Genomic DNA, 20,437 nt, shown 5'->3' on the forward strand with positions numbered 1-20,437 from the left:
TTTTAAATGGGAACCATGACCCCAGTTTGCCAATCCAGAGGTACTGTACCCGCATTTCCATGCAACATTGAAGAGGCGTGTTAACCAAGACACTCCTACACTCTCCAGCACTTTCAACAACTCTGGGTGAATCTCGTCCACCCCAGCAACTTTGCCGCTATGAAGGCCCTCAACCACCGCAGCGACTTCAGCAGCCTTGATGGATCCGAACCCTCCAGCTGTTTCCAGGGCTGTCTCCTGAGAGGAGGGCATGTTCCCCGAATTGAGGAGCTCACAGTGTTCCTTCCACCTCTTGACTATCTCCTTAGTCGAGGTTAATGTTCCACCACTCTTACTGAAAACGGCCGGGGGCACGTCCCACCTCTCCTAAGGTGTCAGATGGTTTGCCAGAACATCTTTGAGGCTGCCCGGTAGTCGCTCTCCATGGCCTCTTCAAACTCCTCCCATGCCAGGGCTTTTGCTTCAGTGACTGTTGCAGCTGCCACCCTCTTGGCAAGTCAGTACCTCTCAATCGAGTCGGGAGACATTTTTTCAAGCATAGCTCAGAAAGCCTCCTTCTTCAACTTGATAAGTTCCCTCAGCGGACACTAGGGTTGTCGCCATAACAGGCACCAACTGCCTTCAGGCCACGGATTTTTGCAGTTGCATCCACAATCGAGGTCCTGAACATCACCCACTCGGACTCAATGCCCACGATCTCTCCTGGAGTGCAGGAGAAGTTTTCCCGGAGGTGGAAGTTGAAATCTTTCTGCATTGGGTCTTCTGCCAGATGTTCCCAGAAAACCCGCACTATTCATTTGGGCCTACAAAGTCTATCTGGTCGGTGCCCTAAATGTCGGATCCAACTTATTACCAGGTGGTGATAAGTTGACAGCTCTGCCCCTCTCTTCACCTGAGTGTCCAGAACATATGGCCTTGGGTCCGATGATGCAAAAAGTCAATCACTGACCTAGAAAGTCAATCATTGACCTATACATTCTCAACACAAAAGGAATTTGCAAAAATCCCAATTCAAATCAAGTCAGGCATCAAAGTATCTCCCTTGCTCAAGTGAGCAATCTTTTAGCACTGACATCCTGACACAGTGGTGGAAATTTGTCATCCCTATGGTGAGGGTCAGTTCTCTATAGGACAACCGCTACTTATGTTTTTCAAAGTGATACTCATTTTACTGACTTCAGAGGGATGGTGATGATGACGACGATGATAGGCTGCTTTGACCCCTCACTGGAAACTGAATTCACAGCATTCTGATTGCGTTAAGCATTCTAACCACATCGTCATCCTTCTCAGTTCCTAACTAGACGATTTTGAGTTATGAAGCTGAATGCTATCACAGCTCAAAATGCTAATTCAACATGATTAATGATACGCTATTAACATTAAAACGAGTGGGGTTACAGTCCGTCAATCCACCGCCGAATAAAGGTCTCCCCGTGCTATATCAGTCATGGGTGTTATTTGAGCATACAGTGATCCCTCGTTTATCGCGGTTAATGGGGACCGGAACCCCTCGCGATAGGTGAAAATCCGCGAAGTAGGATTGGCCCCCTAGGAATTTCCGTATATGTGTGTGTGGGTACCAGAATGTTTAAAATATGTATATTTATACTTTATATATATATTTTTACTTAAATCTATTTAATTATAAAACCTTAATATTATACATTCACTCACTCACATATATTTTACTTAAATCTTTTTAATTATAAAACCTTAATATTATACATTCACTCTCTCTCTCATACGATACGTATTATGATGCGCAGCCAATCAGCTCACGGGATACTGTACATCCACTCGTGCTCACATTCGTCGATCTCGCGCCGGGAACCAATCACGTGCCTTGTCTGAGTGCCCGTGGGTACAGTATGTACAAAGCCTCTAAGAGAGTTTCTCTCTTTGTCTGACATCCTGGGAAACCGTTTCTCTCGCGCATCACGATGAAACAATGCTGCTTTCCGCAATACGGCTGCCGATATGGCGGTATTTTAGAATTTTTATTTTTCGATGAATATTTTTGAAAAATCCGCAATGCACTGAGGCCGCGAAACTTGAACCGCGAAGTGGCGAGGGATTACTGTACTTCAATATGAGCATCTTTCTGCATTGGGTCTTCTGCCAGATGTTCCCAGAAAACCCACACTATTCAATTAGGCCTACAAAGTCTATCTGGTAGATGCCGCAAATGTCGGATCCAACTTACTACCAGGTGGTGATCAGTTGACAGCTCTGCCCCTCTCTTCACCTGAGTATCCAGAACATATGGCCTTGGGTCCGATGATGCAAAAAGTCAATCACTGACCTAGAAAGTCAATCATTGACCTTCGGCCCAAGGTGCTCTGGTACCAAGTACACTTATGAGCATCCTTGAGTTCGAACATGGTGTTATCAACATTCTGTGACGAGTGCAGAATTCCAATAACATCTCACTGTTCAGGTTCAGATCAAGGGTGGGCATTCCTCCCAATCACGCCTCTCCACGTATCCCCATAATTTCCCACTTGAGCATTTGAGTCGCCCAGTAAGACTATGGAGTCGGTAGGCAGCACTTTGTCGAACACTGCACCTACCATCCTCAAGAAGGCCAAATACTCTGAACTGCTGTTTGGTGCATAACGACAGACGCCAGTGAGAGTTTTCCTTTCTGAAACCCGAAGTCTCATTGAGATGACCTCCTCATCCAATGGGACAAACTCCAACTGAACCGCACCCAGCTGAGGGCAGGTGAGTATCCTCACACCCGCCCGGGGCCTCTCACCAGGGGTTATTCCAGAATAGGAGCGAGACCACCCCCGATCAAGAAGTTTGGTTCCAGTGCCAATGCTGTGTGTGGAGGTGAGACCAACTATATCTAGTCGATACCTTTCCACCTCCTCCACAAGCTCTGGCTTCTTCCCCCCTAGTGCTGTGACATTCCACGTCCCAATAGCTAGTGTCCATCGCCAAGATCGAGTCTGTCTGAAACCACCCCTCTCCCTGCCATACTGCCATTGCACCCGCCACTCACCATTTGACCTGCGGATCGTGGGCCCACGGGATGGTGCCACGTAGCCATTTAGGGCTGTGCCCGACCAGGTTACGTGGGTCACCTGGCGCTTTCCTGCGAACACCACCCCCAGGCCTGGCTCCAGGTGTGTGTCCCGGTATCCCTTGCCTGGGGGAGGTTCTGATCTTTGTATTTTTTGTCATTCATGAAGTGATTTTTTGTGGAGCATTATTTGAACCTTATGGCGGGACCCCGGCGTCCCATAAGCCCCCGGCTCTCACACAAACTGCGTTGCGACGTCATTCTATGTCTGTTGAAGGCAGACGATACATCAATATATTCCTCTCGACGAGCTCTACACGATGTGCTAATCAAAGTTTCAAAGTTTTGTTTCTTCTGCGCATTCGTCCTCGCTGCACTTGGATGACATGACAACAGAATGATCCACGCCAGGTGGGTCGCGGCATTTATGTGTGCGGTGGGACGGAGTCGCCAAAAATAAATTAATTATTTACGATTTTGACTTCCGTTTATTTGGGAACCTAGGGTCCCGCCATAAGGTTAATTTGTCTGGACCTCCCTCAAGACCTGTTCGCCAAGGAAGACCCTACCAGGAGAACAAGACTCCAGGCGACATAGCTGGAGGACGATACACAACTCAAATGCTTCAGTTCCATGGTTCCCAACCTTTTCAAGTGTGTGGACCCCTTTTCAACCTATAAACATTTCAAGGGACCACCACATGGTAGTAGTTATTTGAAATTGGACATTTCCTTGGCGTTGATGTGATTCTATTTCTTTTCTGTGCCCCCCCCCCTCCCCTGTCATAGCCTTACGAACCACCAGGGGTTCACGGACCACGGGTTGGGAACCACTGCTCTAGTTTAGGGGTTGGCAACCTGCGGTTCTGGAGCCGCATGCAGCTCTTTAACGATTTCAGTGAGGCTCTTGAAATTCGAAAAAAATGAGCCCTCTATGTTACTTTGGTTGCTGACCCCCGACCACAGAAGTCCAGTTCACCATGAGAGTTCAGTTTATCATGGGCAGTGGTCAGCAACCTGCGGTTGAGGAGCATGCATGTGGTTCATTCAATACTGCTTCGTGACATTATTTATTAAGGACCACCAACTCGTATTCAATTGCATCGCAGCTCTTGAAATATTGGGGGTTTTACTGAATTCCCCAAAAAATGGCTCTTGTTTTGATTGCCGACCCCTGCTCTAGTTGATGTGTGAATCTGTAAGACGTGCCTGTATTTGTGACCTTTGTCGGCACGGTGGAACTAATGCAGAGCGTGTAATTGACAATCCAAAGGCACAGAGTGAAATCCTAGTTGGAATTCCACTAAATGTTATTATCTCTCAAAGGTGCAAAAAAGATTTGTTCCATTTTCATGGGAAGTCAATATCGATTATTCCATGGCTCTCGCCATGAGATTGTGCCATTTATACAACTGGCTCAGGGCCACGAACAGAGGTGAGTGTTGTCACATTGCTCGTGTGAGCAAAAAGACACTTTGATTTAGGGTAGCCTATTATCTCGTATCAAGGCTACATTGTCAGTGGAGGACTGCAAAAACATCCATTGTTGTACTGTACTCTGCTTAAACCTATATGCTCTCCACCTTCACAAACCCACATTGAGCAGCGTGGTGAAGTAGGATCAAATTAACCCCCATGACTCGCACGATGTGGGGAAGCCCTAATCCAGCAGTGGATTGACAAAAAGGCTTTACACATATACATGTACACATATACATAACCTAACTGGGTGTTGCTGTCATAATACGGTATGACGCATGTCCAATGCTTTGTGTCACGAGACAAATAAGTGTAACAACTGATGTGGTTGGATGAGTCACTTCTCACTACGTCTGATGAAAGCACCCATGCACTGCATTACGTGGAAATCAGGCCCCACTTCGTGTGACAAGCAGAGGTTTAATGTGAATTCGTCAATTTAAAAAAAACCTCACCACGTGCATGGTGAATGGTACCATTAACCATATACAGCAATAGAATTTCACTTGCACTTGTAATACAATGTCAGAGTAAAGCGTGTGATGCACATAATCATTATAATTAATTTGAGTGGTGGTGCAGTGGTTCACACACTGTGTTGACATCAGTGGCGAGTTGATATCTGAACTAGTTCTGGGTCCCCCCCCCCCCCGACTTCACCAACCCACCAAGAACAACGTGGTGAAGTATGGCCAAACAACTCCCATGACTAACGTGGAAGAGCATATAAGCAGATAAGAAAAATGACCACCAAAATCTATAAATTAATACCAAACAATATTCTACAGCCAACACTACAAACATGAACAGGGAGCAAACATCTACAGTGTAGTCCACATAGGAAAGTTAACACACACAAAATATGCTATTCAACAGTATCAGTGTGTGCAAATCACCATAAAGATCTTTGATATTTATTCAAATGCACATGAATATTCATATCATCTGGAATAGTCTGCCAACTAAAGTCTGGTCGGCCTTGGCAATCGACTAAAAACATTTATATTCTCTTCTGCTCTCCACGTTTAATTCACATTTTCTCATTGACATCTATGCTTCCGTCTCAGATTTTTGCTGAACTTGGCGCGTTTGCTTTTCCTGCTAGGTGGCACTGCTCACAATCAGGTACACATTCCCATCTTGATCAGGTGTAAACTCAGCCAAAAATTCCTCCATGGCTGATAAAAAGAAGTACTACTTTGTGGGAAGTCAAGAATAGTCCTTTTATGCAAAACTGGCCCCTATAATCGGAATGTAAAATTTCAACCACAGGTTCTGGGTTACCAAATATAGATGAGGTCTGCCTCATTGATTGTTTGAAAAGGAAACACTATTACGCTTGACCAACAGAAAGCGTGTTAGTTTGTACCTGCATAACAAATGCAGAGTGCTGTGCCAACAGTATAAAGTACTCAAATAATCAGCAAAATAAATCGTTCACTTGCAGGCCTGACTCCAGTTCCTCTGGGATTTTGGGGACTACCGAGCGGTTGTGTGCGCCACTATGCCACAAATAATAGTAAACCTGGATGAGCCAAAAATGACATTTGGTGGTGCAGGGCAAAGCCCAGCACGCCCCTAGCGCCGGCCCTGATTCACCTGGTTCTGGGCCTGGGGCCAAGCATGGCTGGCATGGGCCCGTCCACCTCTTCGTACCCCGGGCCCCTTGATAGCCACTGCACATGCACTCGCTGACGTTTTGGCCACGCAAAATGCAACCAATTTCTCACACAAGTTCTCTATTGGCGGCCATGTGCTCAAATAAGTGTGGAATTGTATCCGTGCCTTACCAGAAACCTGGCTCCATCGATGTTGAACCGCTGGGCAATGGCAGCACAATCCTGCAGTCCTTGCTACAACAACAATTACACCAATCAACATGGTTAATTAAAACATGCAGCGTGGCTACACATACTATGGCCAGTGACGTTTCAATCATATGCGACTTTTACTGAATCGCTACTCACAGTGACTATAAGATCAGGGCTGTATTATCCAATAAAAAAAAGTAGGCACTGTGCCTATGGTCTACGTAAACTCAAGGGCTTTCCAAAAAAAATGTGAGCATGTTTTTTTGTTTGTAGAAACAACAAAATTTAACCAAAATATATTCATGAATAAATATATTTTTATAGCAAGGATAGGCACAGTGTATATACAAAGAGGAAGTCATGTCAATCGGTTTTTGTTCATAAGGTGAGAGTAATTAACACCGGAGATGAACTTTTCTAGATTTTTCATTGCAAAATAAGCAAATAACATCTTAACATGGTGTGTTTCGCACAATCAAGCAAGTGAAGCGGCGGAAGTAACATGAGGCAGCAGCAGTACGAACTGTAGGAAGTTATCACTGAAGGTGTACGAAACAAAAGTGCATAAAGCCTACAAGAACCTTAATCCGGCCCTGTATAAGATTAATTAGCTGATAGTGCAAGTGTAGTGCCTGAAATACGCGCCACACGCGGGAGTGGGTGTACACGCGTGCAAAGTACAGTGGGAGCAAACGAGGTCGAGGTTGTTATTGTCGTTAGGCGTGAGGAGAAGGCCAGAGACGGGTAGGGGCGATAAAGGACACAGGGCGCTGATTGGCCGGGAAGTTGTTGTTGTCGCTAAGTGGCGCCGTGTTGTCTGGAAAACGTGGCAGGTGCCAGCGGGGGCTGGGGGGCGAGGGGCGTTGCGGGGGATGCCACCGATTAATTGGAGATTAATTGGCTTGGGGATAAAGAGAGGGGGTTTTGAAGGAGACGAGAGTTCCCGCCTGGGAGTAGAAGAAGGATGTTGGAGCTGAAGCAGCGGAGCCAGAAGCAGTGGAGAAGTATAGGGTAGCAGCGGAGAAGTATAAGTTAGCGACGGAGAAGCCAGCAGAAGCGGCTGGAGTGTGACGACGAAGCCAGCAGAAAGCGGTTGGAGTATGGCGGAGAAGCCGATGAGATACGGCTGAGTGTGATGGGGGAGCCAATAAAGAGTGGCTGAACTGTAACGGAGAGAGTGGGGAGGAGAGTCGACGGAGAAGAGACGCGGAGCGAGCAGAGGCCGGCGGAACGCGGTGAGTGAGCGGCGAGCGCGAGGGAGGAATGTTGATTGGTGTTAGCTAGAGGAATGTTGATCGGTTTTAGTGAAATAAAGAGAGAGAAAAGCAAGAAGCTGTCGTGTCAGGTCGAGCACTACAACTGACGTCAGAAGTAATTAAAGAACCGCGCCGACATGTCAAAGAAAGTTGTTAAGAAGAAAAACGTATCAGCGGGCTCGTCGGCCGACAGCAGCGATGCAGACGTGGTGCCCCCATCGGGGCTGGAGGCTGTCGCTCCTCCGGAGGACCTGGATGGAGGGGCACCTCCGCAGGAGGAGGACGACCCGGACGACGATAAAAACCGAACCCGCCTCACGTGTGGAGGGCTGCGATAGCTGAGTGGGAGGCCAGGATGATGGCGCTCGCGAAGGAGTTCGAACGATTCATGCTAACGATACGGGAGGCGCCGACGGGATCGGACTAGCCACCTCACGTGCCTGCGACACCAGCGTTGGCCGACGGCGCAGCTGTGTCGCCCGCTATGCCAGGAACGAAGCCGGACACTGAGGGGGCGCCGGGGTCACTGACTTCGGGCTCACGACGCCGGCTGCACGTGGAACGGTTTGAGACAAAAGTCGGCGACTGGACAGCATTTACGCGACGTTTCCGAGCAGCGTACGAGTCACTCGGTTGGACAGAAAGTGATGCGTTACGGGCCCTACCGACGGCCCTGGATGACGATGCACTGGTGGCATTCTACGGCTTCTCTGAGGAAGTTCGCTCATTATTGACGGAGGCATTCGCGGCAATGCAAGACATTTACGAGCCGCGATCGGTCGCCAAGTGCAAGTTTCAGTTGAGAAAGCGGGCGGAGATGGAACTCCCCTCGCGTACCGCAGTACACTGTTGACCCTCGGCCAAGCGGCTTACCCGGCGATGAACCATGCCGCCCTTGACTCCTTGGCCCAGGAGAAGCTGTTGCTGATGGCGAAGGAGCTACGGGTCATCTTTTCGCTTCCCAGCAACAGCGACGACGACGGGTCGTCTTTGCAGATCGCCAAGAACATCCAGACCAACCTGGATTTTCGTGACGAACCAGCGGCAGGTGATGGCACAGCCTCTGGTGGTGTGTGCTGGTGCGGCCGGGGGCCCATCAAAGTTGGAGGAACCGGGGTTGCTGGCAGCAGCGGCCGCACGGCCACTCGCGAGCCTGCCTCGCTGCCCCGAGACATACGGGGGTGGCGCCCTGCGGACGTGCTACGTCGAGGACACTTCGCACGGGACTGCTGGAGACGGAGAGGCGTCTTCCCAAGGGCGACAGGAGACTATGATCACAGACTCTCCCCATTCCGGGACCAACAGGCGAGTCGTGACACATTTAATACATGGCCGCATCCTTCACATCACCCATCCGCGACATCACACACTGTAAATCCCCCTTCGTACGAATCACACGGTAATGCTGTATGGGGCGCGTTGGTTCATCACGTTTTGGGTGCCGCGCCGGGTTCATCGGATGTGATGGTGCTTGTTCAAGGGGTACAGATTAGAGTAATTGTCGATACGGGGGCTTCAGCGACCCTCATTTCCTTGCAAACTTTTTGTTCGTTGCCAACCTCACCCCAGGCTTTGGAACCAGTGGATGGCCCGTGTATAGCGGCAAATGGGGGCAGTTTGGGAATTTTGGGTCGCGTGCTCGCAACAATTCAAATTGGGGAGGTGTGTGTAACGGGATATATTTTGGTTTCGACTGCTCTAGCCGTGCCATGTTTGTTGGGCACAGATTTTTTATGAAGGATGCCTCTTAAGATCTCAATAGAGAGGGGATGTTTGGAATTGCCATCGGGGAAATGCCTTAAATTTTTGGGGACTCCATCTAAATTCGCTCATGTAAACGCCGTGGTGCAGGCGGTGGTTAGTCGCACAGTGCGTGTTCCGCCTGCGACGCAGATGCTCGTGCCGTTGTGCTTGAAAAAGGGCCTGCCATTGGATAACCTGGGGGAAGGTATATTGTTGTCGCCGTCAAACGCCGTGGCACGGACGCCCTCCTTATACAGATTGTTAATACGGGGCACGAGTCAGTTGTTATTCAGGGAGGGACTACGTTAGGGCATGCGTCGGCTGTGCATAACTCGGATGGGGATGCGTGCTTGGCAGCGGGCGAGGGAAATGCGCTGCCGTAGTGTGTTGGGGAACCGGGCGGGTTCTGGGATTTGTACGAATGTAATGATGATTTGAAACCCGAGCAGCGGTCGCGTCTTCGTAAGCTGCTTTTGGAATTTAAGGACGTATTCAGCAGGGGGAAATATGATGTCGGTCGCACGTCCCTATTGAGACATCACATTGATACTAGAGATGCACCTCCGATTCGCTTAAATTCTCACCTTGTGAGCCCGCTGGAGAGGATTGTATTCGGAAAATGATGGACGACTTGTTGCAACAGAATATTGTCTCTCCTTCTTCCAGCCCTGTGGGGGGCTCCAATTGTACTGGTTAAAAAACGTGATGGTTCCCTGCGATTTTGTGTCGATTATCGTAAACTTAATAAGATTTCGGTGGCGGACGTGTACCCGCTCCCGCGCATTGATGACTCATTGGACGCCTTGTCTGACGCGAAATTTTTCTCGACTCTTGACCTCTTGTCGGGCTTTTGGCAATTGCCCCTGGACGAAGAATCTAAGCCAAAGACGGCCTTTCGAACACCGCAGGGATTGTTCCATTTTAACGTGCTTACGATGGGGCTGAACTCTGCACCAGCCACCTTCCAGCGATTAATGGAACTTGTATTGTCTGGATTGCAGTGGGAGTCATGTTTGATATACCTTGACGACGTCATTGTGTTCAGTAAGGATTTTGAGGGGCATTTGCAACGGTTGCTAGCTGTGTTTGGCCGGGTACCGGATGCCAATTTGAAATTTAAACCCCAAAAATGCCATTTGTTGAGAACGTCTGTCAAGTATTTGGGTCATGTTGTCAGCGCGGCGGGAGTCGCCACTAACCCGAGTTGTGTATGCACGTGGCCAGTGCCAGTAACGGTGTCGGAGGTGCGTAGCTTTGTGGGATTTGCCTCGTACTACCGTCGATTGGTCAAGGATTTTGCTACGATTGAGAGGCCACTTCATACACTGACTGCTGAGGGTAAAAAGTTCCTATGGGGTGACGAGGAACAGCGTTCGTTTGAAACGCTTCGGGACGCTTTAGCAGACGCACCGCCGCTCAAATATCCGAATTTTGGAGAGATGTTTGTTCTTGACACCGATGCCAGTGATACGGGCATAGGCGCTGTTTTGTCGCAGACAATCGATGGAGTGGAAAGAGTCGTTGCATACGGCAGTCGTGTGCTGTCCCCCGGCGGAGCAAAAATATTGTGTAACGCACAGAGAATTGTTGGCGATTGTACACTTCGTGCAGTTGTATCGACCATATTGGCACGGTAGGGATTTCTTGGTCCGCACTGACCACGCGGTGCTGCAGTACTCCTTGCAGATTGACCAACCATCAGGTCAAATGGCCCGTTGGCTTGAGGTTCTGCAGGGATACTCCTTTACAGTACAACACAGTAAAGGGACGCGCCATGTCCATGCAGACGCTCTGTCCCGATTGCCTCAGCCGTTAGGCTCATGTAGATGTACCAAAGGATCGCTGCGCTGCAGTCCACCGCTGCAGGGCATTCCGGCCATGGCCGCTGCAGCTGATTCGGGCCCAATTGATGGGGCCCCTGCTAAAGAGCCCGGGTTACTGGGATTATCATGGGATTGTTGGGCACGCTTACAGGTGAACGATTCTTCACTAACCAGATCCCGTTCTAAAGGGTCAGAAGATCGGCCCTTCCTTTGGCTCATAGACGATCTCCTAGTGAGGTGGGATGTCGTGTTGCAAAAAAATTGCATTGTGGTACTGTTGTGATTGAGGGGAAAACTTATTCACGATGCACACGAGCATTTTATGCATTTGAGTGAGAAGAAAACCGCATTGACCTTGAGTAACGATTTTTACTGACCGGGGATGCAGAACAAGGTTGATTTGTACGTTAAGGCCTGTCACGAGTGCGCACGGCGGAAGGCGCCGGTGCAACCATATCGATTACCGTTGTAATCGATACGAGTTTCACGGGTAAACGAAATTGTCGGCCTGGATATTTTGGGGCCGTTCCCCGTTACCCCACGGGGTCACAAATATTTGCTGGTGGGTGTTGGGTACCTCACTCGGTGGCCTATGGTATGGCCACTGGTAGACCAATCGGCAGGATCGATAGTGGAGGCCTTCCTGCAGGGTTACGTTTTTGATAAGGGTGCCCCGGAGCACCTGCTTACTGATCAGGGCAAATTTTTTTTATTCCCGCCTGTTCAAATAAGTGTGTGACGCATTGGGTACAAAAAAAATCCAGACGTCCTCGTACCACACGCAAACCGACGAGATGGTTGAACGTCTTCATAGGATGCTGACGTCTATGTTGTGCCAGCAGGTTAATTCGCCACAAACTGATTGGGATCTATATGTTCCAGCGACTCTGGCCGCTTACAGATTGGCCCCGCATGCCTCAACGGGGTATTCACCCTTCTATTTAATGTACGGTTGAGAACCGGAGTCCCCGGCCCTGGTCAAGCTAGGTTTCAAACCAAAGGGGAAGTTGTCAGCGGTGCCTACCCCCATGCAAGTGGCATTGGACCGTCTGAAGGAGGCTAGAGAGGCCTCACTGGGTAATACGGAGCGGAGGCAGGCGGATAATGAGCACTTGCACGGTACACAGCCTCCGCGGGAGCCATGGCAAGTGGGAGACAGGGCTTGGTTGCATTGTCCTATGGTGCCAGTGGGCACATCACCGAAATTCCATCGGCCCTGGCAGGGTCCTGTTGAAATTGTGGAGGTTCGAAGGGACCAGAGTGTACGGATTTGGTGCGATCGTCGATTGTGGCATGTTTACCCATCGCGGTTGAAGAAATATGCATCGCCTTATGATGCGTCATCTCCCATCCCGGAGCGGCCTGTATTGGATGTGTCCGACGAGCGTGTTGTGTGGCGGTGTGAGAACGCACCTCAGCAGTTTACCCCCCGTATGTCTGCAGGATCACCGTTTTTGAGTCAGGTGCCGCCCCGGGACGCATGGGAACGGAATACGGTCTCGCCAGCGGGCGGCCGATGTTATGAGGAGAGGCGCACGTCACGGGCAGGACGCTGCCCTGCGCCCACGGAGGGATGCTCCCCGCCCTTGTCCCCTGTTCACCCAGGCTGGGGTGATGTACCGGCTGCGGAAACCCGCTCCCGAAGAGTGACTTTTTCTTGACATTCTGTGGCGTAGTAGTTGTGTTGCGTTGTCGAGGGGGGTATCGTGTATCTATGTATATGAGGGTTGTTGTGTGTTGCCGTGTGACGCGTTATGTTTAGCCGGGACGGCTAATTTTTTAAACATGGGGAGGGGGGGGGGTGATGTAGTGCCTGAAATACGCACCACACGCAGGAGTGGGTGTACGCGCATGCAGAGTACAGTGGGAGCTGATTGGCCAGGAAGTTGTTATATTCTTAGGTTTTTTCGGTAAAGTCACGTAGGTAAAAAACATTAAAAGTAAAATAAAATAAAAATCACGACGTTTCGGAGGCAACACAAGCTTCCGTCTTCAGGTGGTACCGTCACAGCCACGACAGCTGTATCAAGTAAATGAGAGATTGCAGAAGCCACCACTCCGTTTATATAATGGTTGGAGGAGGTGGTGGAGCAAGGGCCGCATACTTTTATTAATATGGTAAGGTGAGGCTTAAGACTAAGAATAGACTGCATAACAAAGGCTGAGCCTTTGTTATGGAGAGGTGCGGTTTGTGACTCAACCTGTAACAGGGAGACCACCACTAGACATGGTAAAACTGTGATGGTTGTCTGTCAAATAAGATTGGCAAATAAGTGTAGTTAAATCTTTTTTGCATGGTTAATCACATCTTTCCAATGATTACTCAGTTTGTAACCGTCATCACGGTTGAAATTATGTCTGTGTTTGTATATTTGTATGGCTTCGTGTACAAACCTTTGATGGTAGCCAGGAGGTTTGCAGAGAACCTTGGTCTCGGAAAATACAATTTCATGAGAGCCCACCGAGTTGTAGCAATGATCGGCAACGGCCGAAGAATCAGTTCTGCCGTGTTTCAGATCTGACTTGTGCTCGCGGACACGATCAGAAACATGACGTTTCGTTTCTCCAATGTAGCAATCACCACAAATGCAACTCAATTTGTAGACTCCAGGATACTGTAAGTCAGGAACGACATCCTTCACAGATGGAATCAAATCACGGATTTTATGCACTGTACTGAATCGGACTTGGATCTTATGTTTGTTTAGAATTTTGGAGATCTTTTTGGTCACGCCTGCTATGTATGGCAACGTGATAGTTTTGGTCGGAGTTTCATGTGGCTGTTTCTATATGGTGGGAGAAACTATCCGCCAAGCTGTTGCCAATCTTATTTGACAGACAACCATCACAGTTTTACCATGTCTAGTGGTGGTCTCCCTGTTACAGGTTGAGTCACAAACCGCACCTCTCCATAACAAAGGCTCAGCCTTTGTTATGCAGTCTATTCTTAGTCTTAAGCCTCACCTTACCATATTAATAAAAGTATGCGGCCCTTGATCCACCACCTCCTCCAACCATTATATAAACGGAGTGGTGGCTTCTGCAATCTCTCATTTACTTGATACAGCTGTCGTGGCTGTGACGGTACCGCCTGAAGACGGAAGCTTGTGTTGCCTCCGAAACGTCGTGATTTTTATTTTATTTTACTTTTTAATGTTTTTTACCTACGTGACTTTACCGAAAAAACCTAAGAATATGAATCATTGCAGTCACGAAAGCTTCAAATCTACAGGAAGTTGTTGTTGTCGCTAAGTGGCGCCGTGTTGTCTGGAAAACGTGGCAGGTGCCAGCGGGGCCTGGGGGGCGAGGGGCGTCGCGGGGGATGCCACCGATTAATTGGAGATTAATTGGCTTGGGGATAAAGAGAGGGGGTTTTGAAGGAGACGTGAGTTCGCGCCTGGGAGAAGAAGGATGTTGGAGCTGAAGCAGCGGAGCCAGAAGCAGTGGAGAAGTATAGGGTAGCAGTGGAGAAATGTAGGGTAGCAGTGGAGAAGTATAGGGTAGCAGTGGAGAGGTATAAGGTAGCGACGGAGAAGCCAGCAGAAGTGGCTGGAGTGTGACGGCGAAGCCAGCAGAAAGCGCCTGGAGTGTGGCGGAGAAGCCGATAGAGATACGGCTGAGTGTGACGGGGGAGCCGATAAAGAGCGGCTGAACTGTGATGGAGAGAGTGGAGAAGAGAGTCGACGGAGGAGAGACGCGGAGCAAGCGAGAATGTGGCGAGCGAGCGGCGAGCGCGAGGGAGGAATGTTGATTGGTGTTAGCTGGAGGAATGTTGATCGGTATTAGCGAAATAAAGAGAGAGAAAAACAAGAAGCTGTCGTGTTAAGTCGAGCACTACACACGCAACTGCCAAAGTAACTTGTGCAAACATTACACTTTACATCTCTTCATGAACAATTTGAGTCGTCATCATTATCAGACATGACCAATCCACTGCTAGATGGAGGCATCCCCACTGTGCCACCATCCCACGCATTCCCGGTGCTCATTATGGCACTGATGATTTTTTTACAGCAGCGGGGTCCCAACCTGCGGTGCACTGACCACCGGTGGCGCTGCACAGACCACCGGTTGCGCTGCACAGACCACCGGTGGCGCTGCACAAACCACCGGTGGCGCTGCACAGACCAGCAGTGGCAGTGCACAGACCACCGGTGGCGCTGCACAGACCACCGGTGGCGCTGCACAGACCAGCAGTGGCAGTGCACAGACCACCGGTGGCGCTGCACAGACCACCGGTGGTCCGCAAGGCCATGGAATGTGGTCTGCCGAGCTATCGCAGATTCTACAGTCTTTCACAAAACAAAACAAATTACTGCCCATAATATTCAGATTCGTCAATAAAAAGTCTAGTGATTATTTTTGTTATTACTATTCTTCAGCTCTTTTAGTTGACTGTGGGTTTAATTTGAATAAAATATGTATTTGGTGCAGGGTTGTCCTTGAAAATTATTTGAGGGTTGAGGGTGGTTGTCCACGAGTCCATAGTTCAGTTCACTTTGATTATCTTCGGAGAGATGTTACATCATAAGCAGCCAATAAAAATACAGAACAATAATAAAAAAAAGTTTTCAACACGGCTGTGTAACACTGCTCTACAGCCTTGCCACGTGCACACAGACAGACACGCAGCACACACAACACGGCATTCGTGAATGAAATGTAAGACAAAGCACCAGCGCAATACCTGCACAAGAAAGTTGGCTACATCCTGACAGATCCACGTCTTCACGTCCTCCTTCGTCGGCATCGCAGCTTCGGGCTGATACGAAAAAAAGAAAGCACGGTCTGATAAAGACTTCCACCTCGATAATAGCCGCAATTAGTTTGAAGAGATGACTATCAGCAGACAATATGTCTGTAGCTCTGACGGGTCGCTGTGCGGGGTGAACCAACCTGGTACTGGACGGGGATGCTTCCCATTTCCCCTTTATCAGTAAATTACCAGAACGAATGACTTTTTGACTGACACCCCCACATGTAAATATGTACCCACCCACCACACACATGCACATGTACAAACGTAACTGTGTACACACAACACGATATATGCACACAAAATACACACATGTTACACCCAACACACACAACATACATAATACAGTACAACCAAAACAGGCATAAAAACAAATTACACCAAACACACTCCCAACACAAAAACCACACGCACACGCGACGCATTTTTTCCATGTGCTCCGGATTCCTTAAAATTGTACAAACTCATTCATTGGCCAAAAACATGTCAGAATATAAAAACAACACAAGACCCTCCAGAAAAAGAGTTATATGGCTATCTTGGATAAATGGCTAAATTACTATTCTACACATGCACGTACAGTATAAAGCGTGGTCCAGATGTCACGTGACCCTAATGTAATTCTCTAAAGCTTAATATGTTGTATACCAATAGGAGTGAACACAGAAACCAAAAAGCAATGGGAAAAAAATAATGGGGGTCAATTAATTGGGGGTCACATTACATCTGGACCACCCTGTACACCCACCTAACACAAAACAAAGATCCCCGTCTAACCTTAACTGACTTTTAGGGCCAGTTCTATTAGCAAGCACCTATGAAAACCGGCACGGCACACGAGGAGGTGGGTGGCCAGCACCATGTCGGACCACCTTTGGCTCTCTCGTGGCGGTGTTTTTTTACGCACCGCATTCAAATACTAATTTGAGGCTGAGTCGACCTAAGTGGGGGGGGGGGGGGCAGGACCAGTTTAGAAAATCGTCAGTGGTGTCGGCCGTGAGGAAGAATCGAATTCTGGCCGCCAGGCTCATAGCGCAGCACGCTATCCGCCATACTACCGAGTTAGTACATGACGCATACATGCACACATCCAACACACACGAATATTGAAGTAAAGTTCAGTTTAGGTAGTGAGTGGCCCTAGCTGCGGGTGTACAACTGTGGCAGAACATCTGCTTGCCTGTGGGACGTGCTGGTGTCGGTTAGCCCTGACCTTTATGAAGGGGGCTCAATGTGTACAAGGAAGTGGCCTCGAGAGGAACACGTGTGGGGTGGGTTGTGCGTGGTGTGCACGCACGCCAAGTGCAATATGAATGGCTCCTGCATCTGATGTGTGGAGAACAGCCCAGCGACTGGCACTCAACTACAAATCTGCAAGGAGACCCGTGCTTCAGGCAGCAATGATGGAGATTCAAAACAGAAAGACATACATATGAAAATCTAAAATGTGTTAAAGAAAAGGAATGAAACTACAGTATGTAGATTGAAATTTTTATAAAGTTACATTTTCTGAATCACAGTAATTAATTTTCTGACTGAACATTTATAACATTTTATGCGAGAACCTGCCTGTGATGCATATCCAAAAGTTTGTGGTATTTTTGTGTTTTATCATGGCCGGCAATTTGGAGTGTCTAGGAAAAACTCCGGATAAGAGAAGAAGACGCGATCAATAATTGCACAGTTATGTCCCATGTATGGATTTAAATCAGTGGTGAGCATACTGCACTTATACACTCGGCTCCCAGAGTTTTGTCTCCTGGCCACGGCGAACATCAGTGGCAAAGTGACCTCTGAACCGGGCCTGAGAACCACTCCTTCTCTCGTCCACCCCCTTGCGACGCGGCCCCTTACCAAGCTGCGTGTTGAAGTATGTTAAACACAATACACACGCTTAGACACCGCGTGGGGGAGCCCTTTCTATCCATACAGCACGTTTTAGGATAACGTCACAGTGTGTGTTGGTGTTTACTGAACAAGTGACTTCTGTGGTTATGAGCTTGACGTTACTCCGTTTGGGAGTAAGAAGGCTGCTTTCGGTCCAGGGCATTGCAAAACTTTTATAAACAATGTATCTCGTCACTCCAGGGACAGCAAATGCTGGCCGAGGCTTCCTTCTGTCCTCGCAGCTGGTGGGATGGGATTTAGACACCACCGCGACTATCGCACGGTGGAGCCAAGGAGTGTAACGATTGAGATTATTATTCAATAAATGAAAACTGCATGCAAATCACAAGCCATTGTTACATTTAGGCTAGGAAACAAGAAAAATTAACAAACTTATTTTTGAATTCGAAACTTGTCCAGTTCATCAGTCAATAGTAATGCATTTAATTTAAACACATCTTTTGGAATTGTTTCAATACTCAAAGAAGGGCTTTGAGACGAGATTAAAAGGTAATCACGTTTCAAAGGTGGTCAAAGAAGGGCATCAGCTTAACCGCATAAAACTAGGTCATGAAGGGGTTTTTACAATGGAGTATCATGATGCAATTTGTGTTTTGATGAAATTTGTATAAAATACCCGATCATACGTTATAATGTAAAAAAGAAATCTGGACTGATAGTGAAAGGATATTTTTGACCATTGTTTTACTTGCTATGGACATAGCATCCCATGAAGAGAATTGGTGACATTCCGCATGTATAGAACTGCGCAACACTCACTGTCCTCACTGGAAGTGGAGTCTTGACTGAACACACTGCTGAGCAAATTATTCGCAGATGTAGAAAGGAATGCCTCCAAACACATGACCGCATACTCCGATTGCTGAAGTATTTCTTAAATGGTTTGCGCATAATCTCTCAAGGCATCGGTGGTTCAGTGGTAGAATTCTCGCCTGCCACGCGGGAGGCCCGGGTTCGATTCCCGGCCGATGCACATTTTTTGGTATTTTATTACAACAATTAATTTAATAGCATTTATCTTTGCTGCACTGCTATTAGTGTGAATAATGTGGTATCTATTTTAATCTAATGATTGTTATTCACGTTTATATGTTTTCTAGATGTAGAAGAGAATTTCCATTGGAAAACGTTTTTCAGGGTTTTTACAGTATTGACTGATTTCGGTAGTTGCAGATGGAGACCCCTAGTGATCAGGGGCCTCCATGACATGCATTCCTCGGTCACGCGCTATTAACAAGGGCCCCGATTAGGTGTGGAATAGCATATAATGCCAACATTCATCACGCCAGGAAAAAAATTGCATCCATAATAATGATGATTAGTCAAAGTCCATTTTCTTATTTTAGTCTGTGTTGGCACAGGGTAGAACCAATCCTTCATTGGTGACTGGTACCTGTGGTACAAAAAAACTCATACATATTTTCAGGAGGTTCGTCATAAATAGCAGATCGTAGAAAAAGTTGCACAATAAGAATCAGATTTTAAAGAAAAAGCCAAAAGCCACATTTCCAGATAAAACTTGCACAGGACTGAAAGATCAGTATTCATGAATGTCATATAAAAACAGCTGGGAAGTGTGAAGCATCGGTGGTTCAGTGGTAGAATTCTCGCCTGCCACGCGGGAGGCCCGGGTTCGATTCCCGGCCGATGCACTTTTTAGAATATTTATTTTTGCTTTTATCACGATATGTAACATTGTAAAGATTTAATGCACATTTAGTAGTATCGAAAAATATTACGTTCCATGTTATTGAAGAATATTAATCACACCCACTTCATTTCCTAGTATGCTAGTGGCAACCAATATCTTGAGGCCGCTTTCAGCTGGGAAAAATTCGGTCGCAGTAATTGTACCAACCCAGTTCAATAACTAGTATTGGAGATGAGTAGTGACAAATTATTTCTCTGGTCAAAATAGTTTCCAGCTATTCATCATAACAGGTGAAGAAATAGTTTTTAGCAACATCCCAATAATATAATTTGCATATAATCAATTAACTCCAGCATCATATTCGGATATTCATGAAAAATGGAAAAGTCAAAAGCCAAATATACACAGAGAAGATGCTTCCACACGACTGAAAGAAGATCAGTATTCATGCATCTGACGTAAAAAAACTCATGGAGTATGTGGCATTGGTGGTTCAGTGGGAGAATTCTTGCCTGCCTCGTGGGAGGGCCGGGTTTGATACCTGGCTGATGCGCTTTTATCATGCTAAACAACATATTAAAGCATACATTTGCAGCTAATCGAACAAAACACCCACTATCATCTTCGGATGTTCATGAAAATGTTAAAAGTCAGAAGCCAAATACACAAAGAGAACACTCAATTTTGTGCGACTGAAAAAAGATCAGTATTCATCTATCTCACGTAAAAACTCAAGGAGTATGTGGCATCGGTGGTTCAATGGTATAATTCTCGCCTGCCCTGAGGTCCCCTCCTGGGGCCCCTCTTTTCCTGTCAGTGTGGCCTGACTCCGTCCCGGCCATGCCCCCCTTCTGGAACCTACTAGCAGGTTCTCGATGTGCCCCTTCTGTAACCTTTCCCCTACATCCCTCTCTCTGGTCTATCAAGTGACCTGCTGTAAGTCAGGGCTGCTGTAACTGCAGATACCCTTCCCTGCCAGC

The 20,437-nt window shown here is 47.7% G+C and overlaps 1 protein-coding gene across 3 annotated transcripts in view; it reads right to left on the minus strand.

Moving 5' to 3' along the window:
- Positions 1-16,014, minus strand: part of LOC133344302 (B-cell linker protein-like) — a 53,035-nt gene extending 37,021 nt beyond the window's left edge. For all 3 annotated transcript variants that reach the window (XM_061554403.1, XM_061554404.1, XM_061554402.1), the window contains exons 1-2: positions 15,830-16,014; positions 6,300-6,362 (exon numbers count right to left, since the gene is read on the minus strand). In XM_061554403.1, coding sequence (XP_061410387.1) covers positions 6,300-6,362; positions 15,830-15,892 — 126 coding nt within the window. In that variant the 5' untranslated portion in view covers positions 15,893-16,014. The remainder of the gene's footprint in view (positions 1-6,299; positions 6,363-15,829) is intronic.
- Between the last annotated feature and the right edge of the window lie 4,423 nt (positions 16,015-20,437).

The sequence above is a fragment of the Lethenteron reissneri genome, chromosome 19, assembly GCF_015708825.2.
Source record: "Lethenteron reissneri isolate LAM-NWPU_2019-01 chromosome 19, ASM1570882v1, whole genome shotgun sequence".
Lineage (NCBI taxonomy): Eukaryota > Metazoa > Chordata > Hyperoartia > Petromyzontiformes > Petromyzontidae > Lethenteron > Lethenteron reissneri.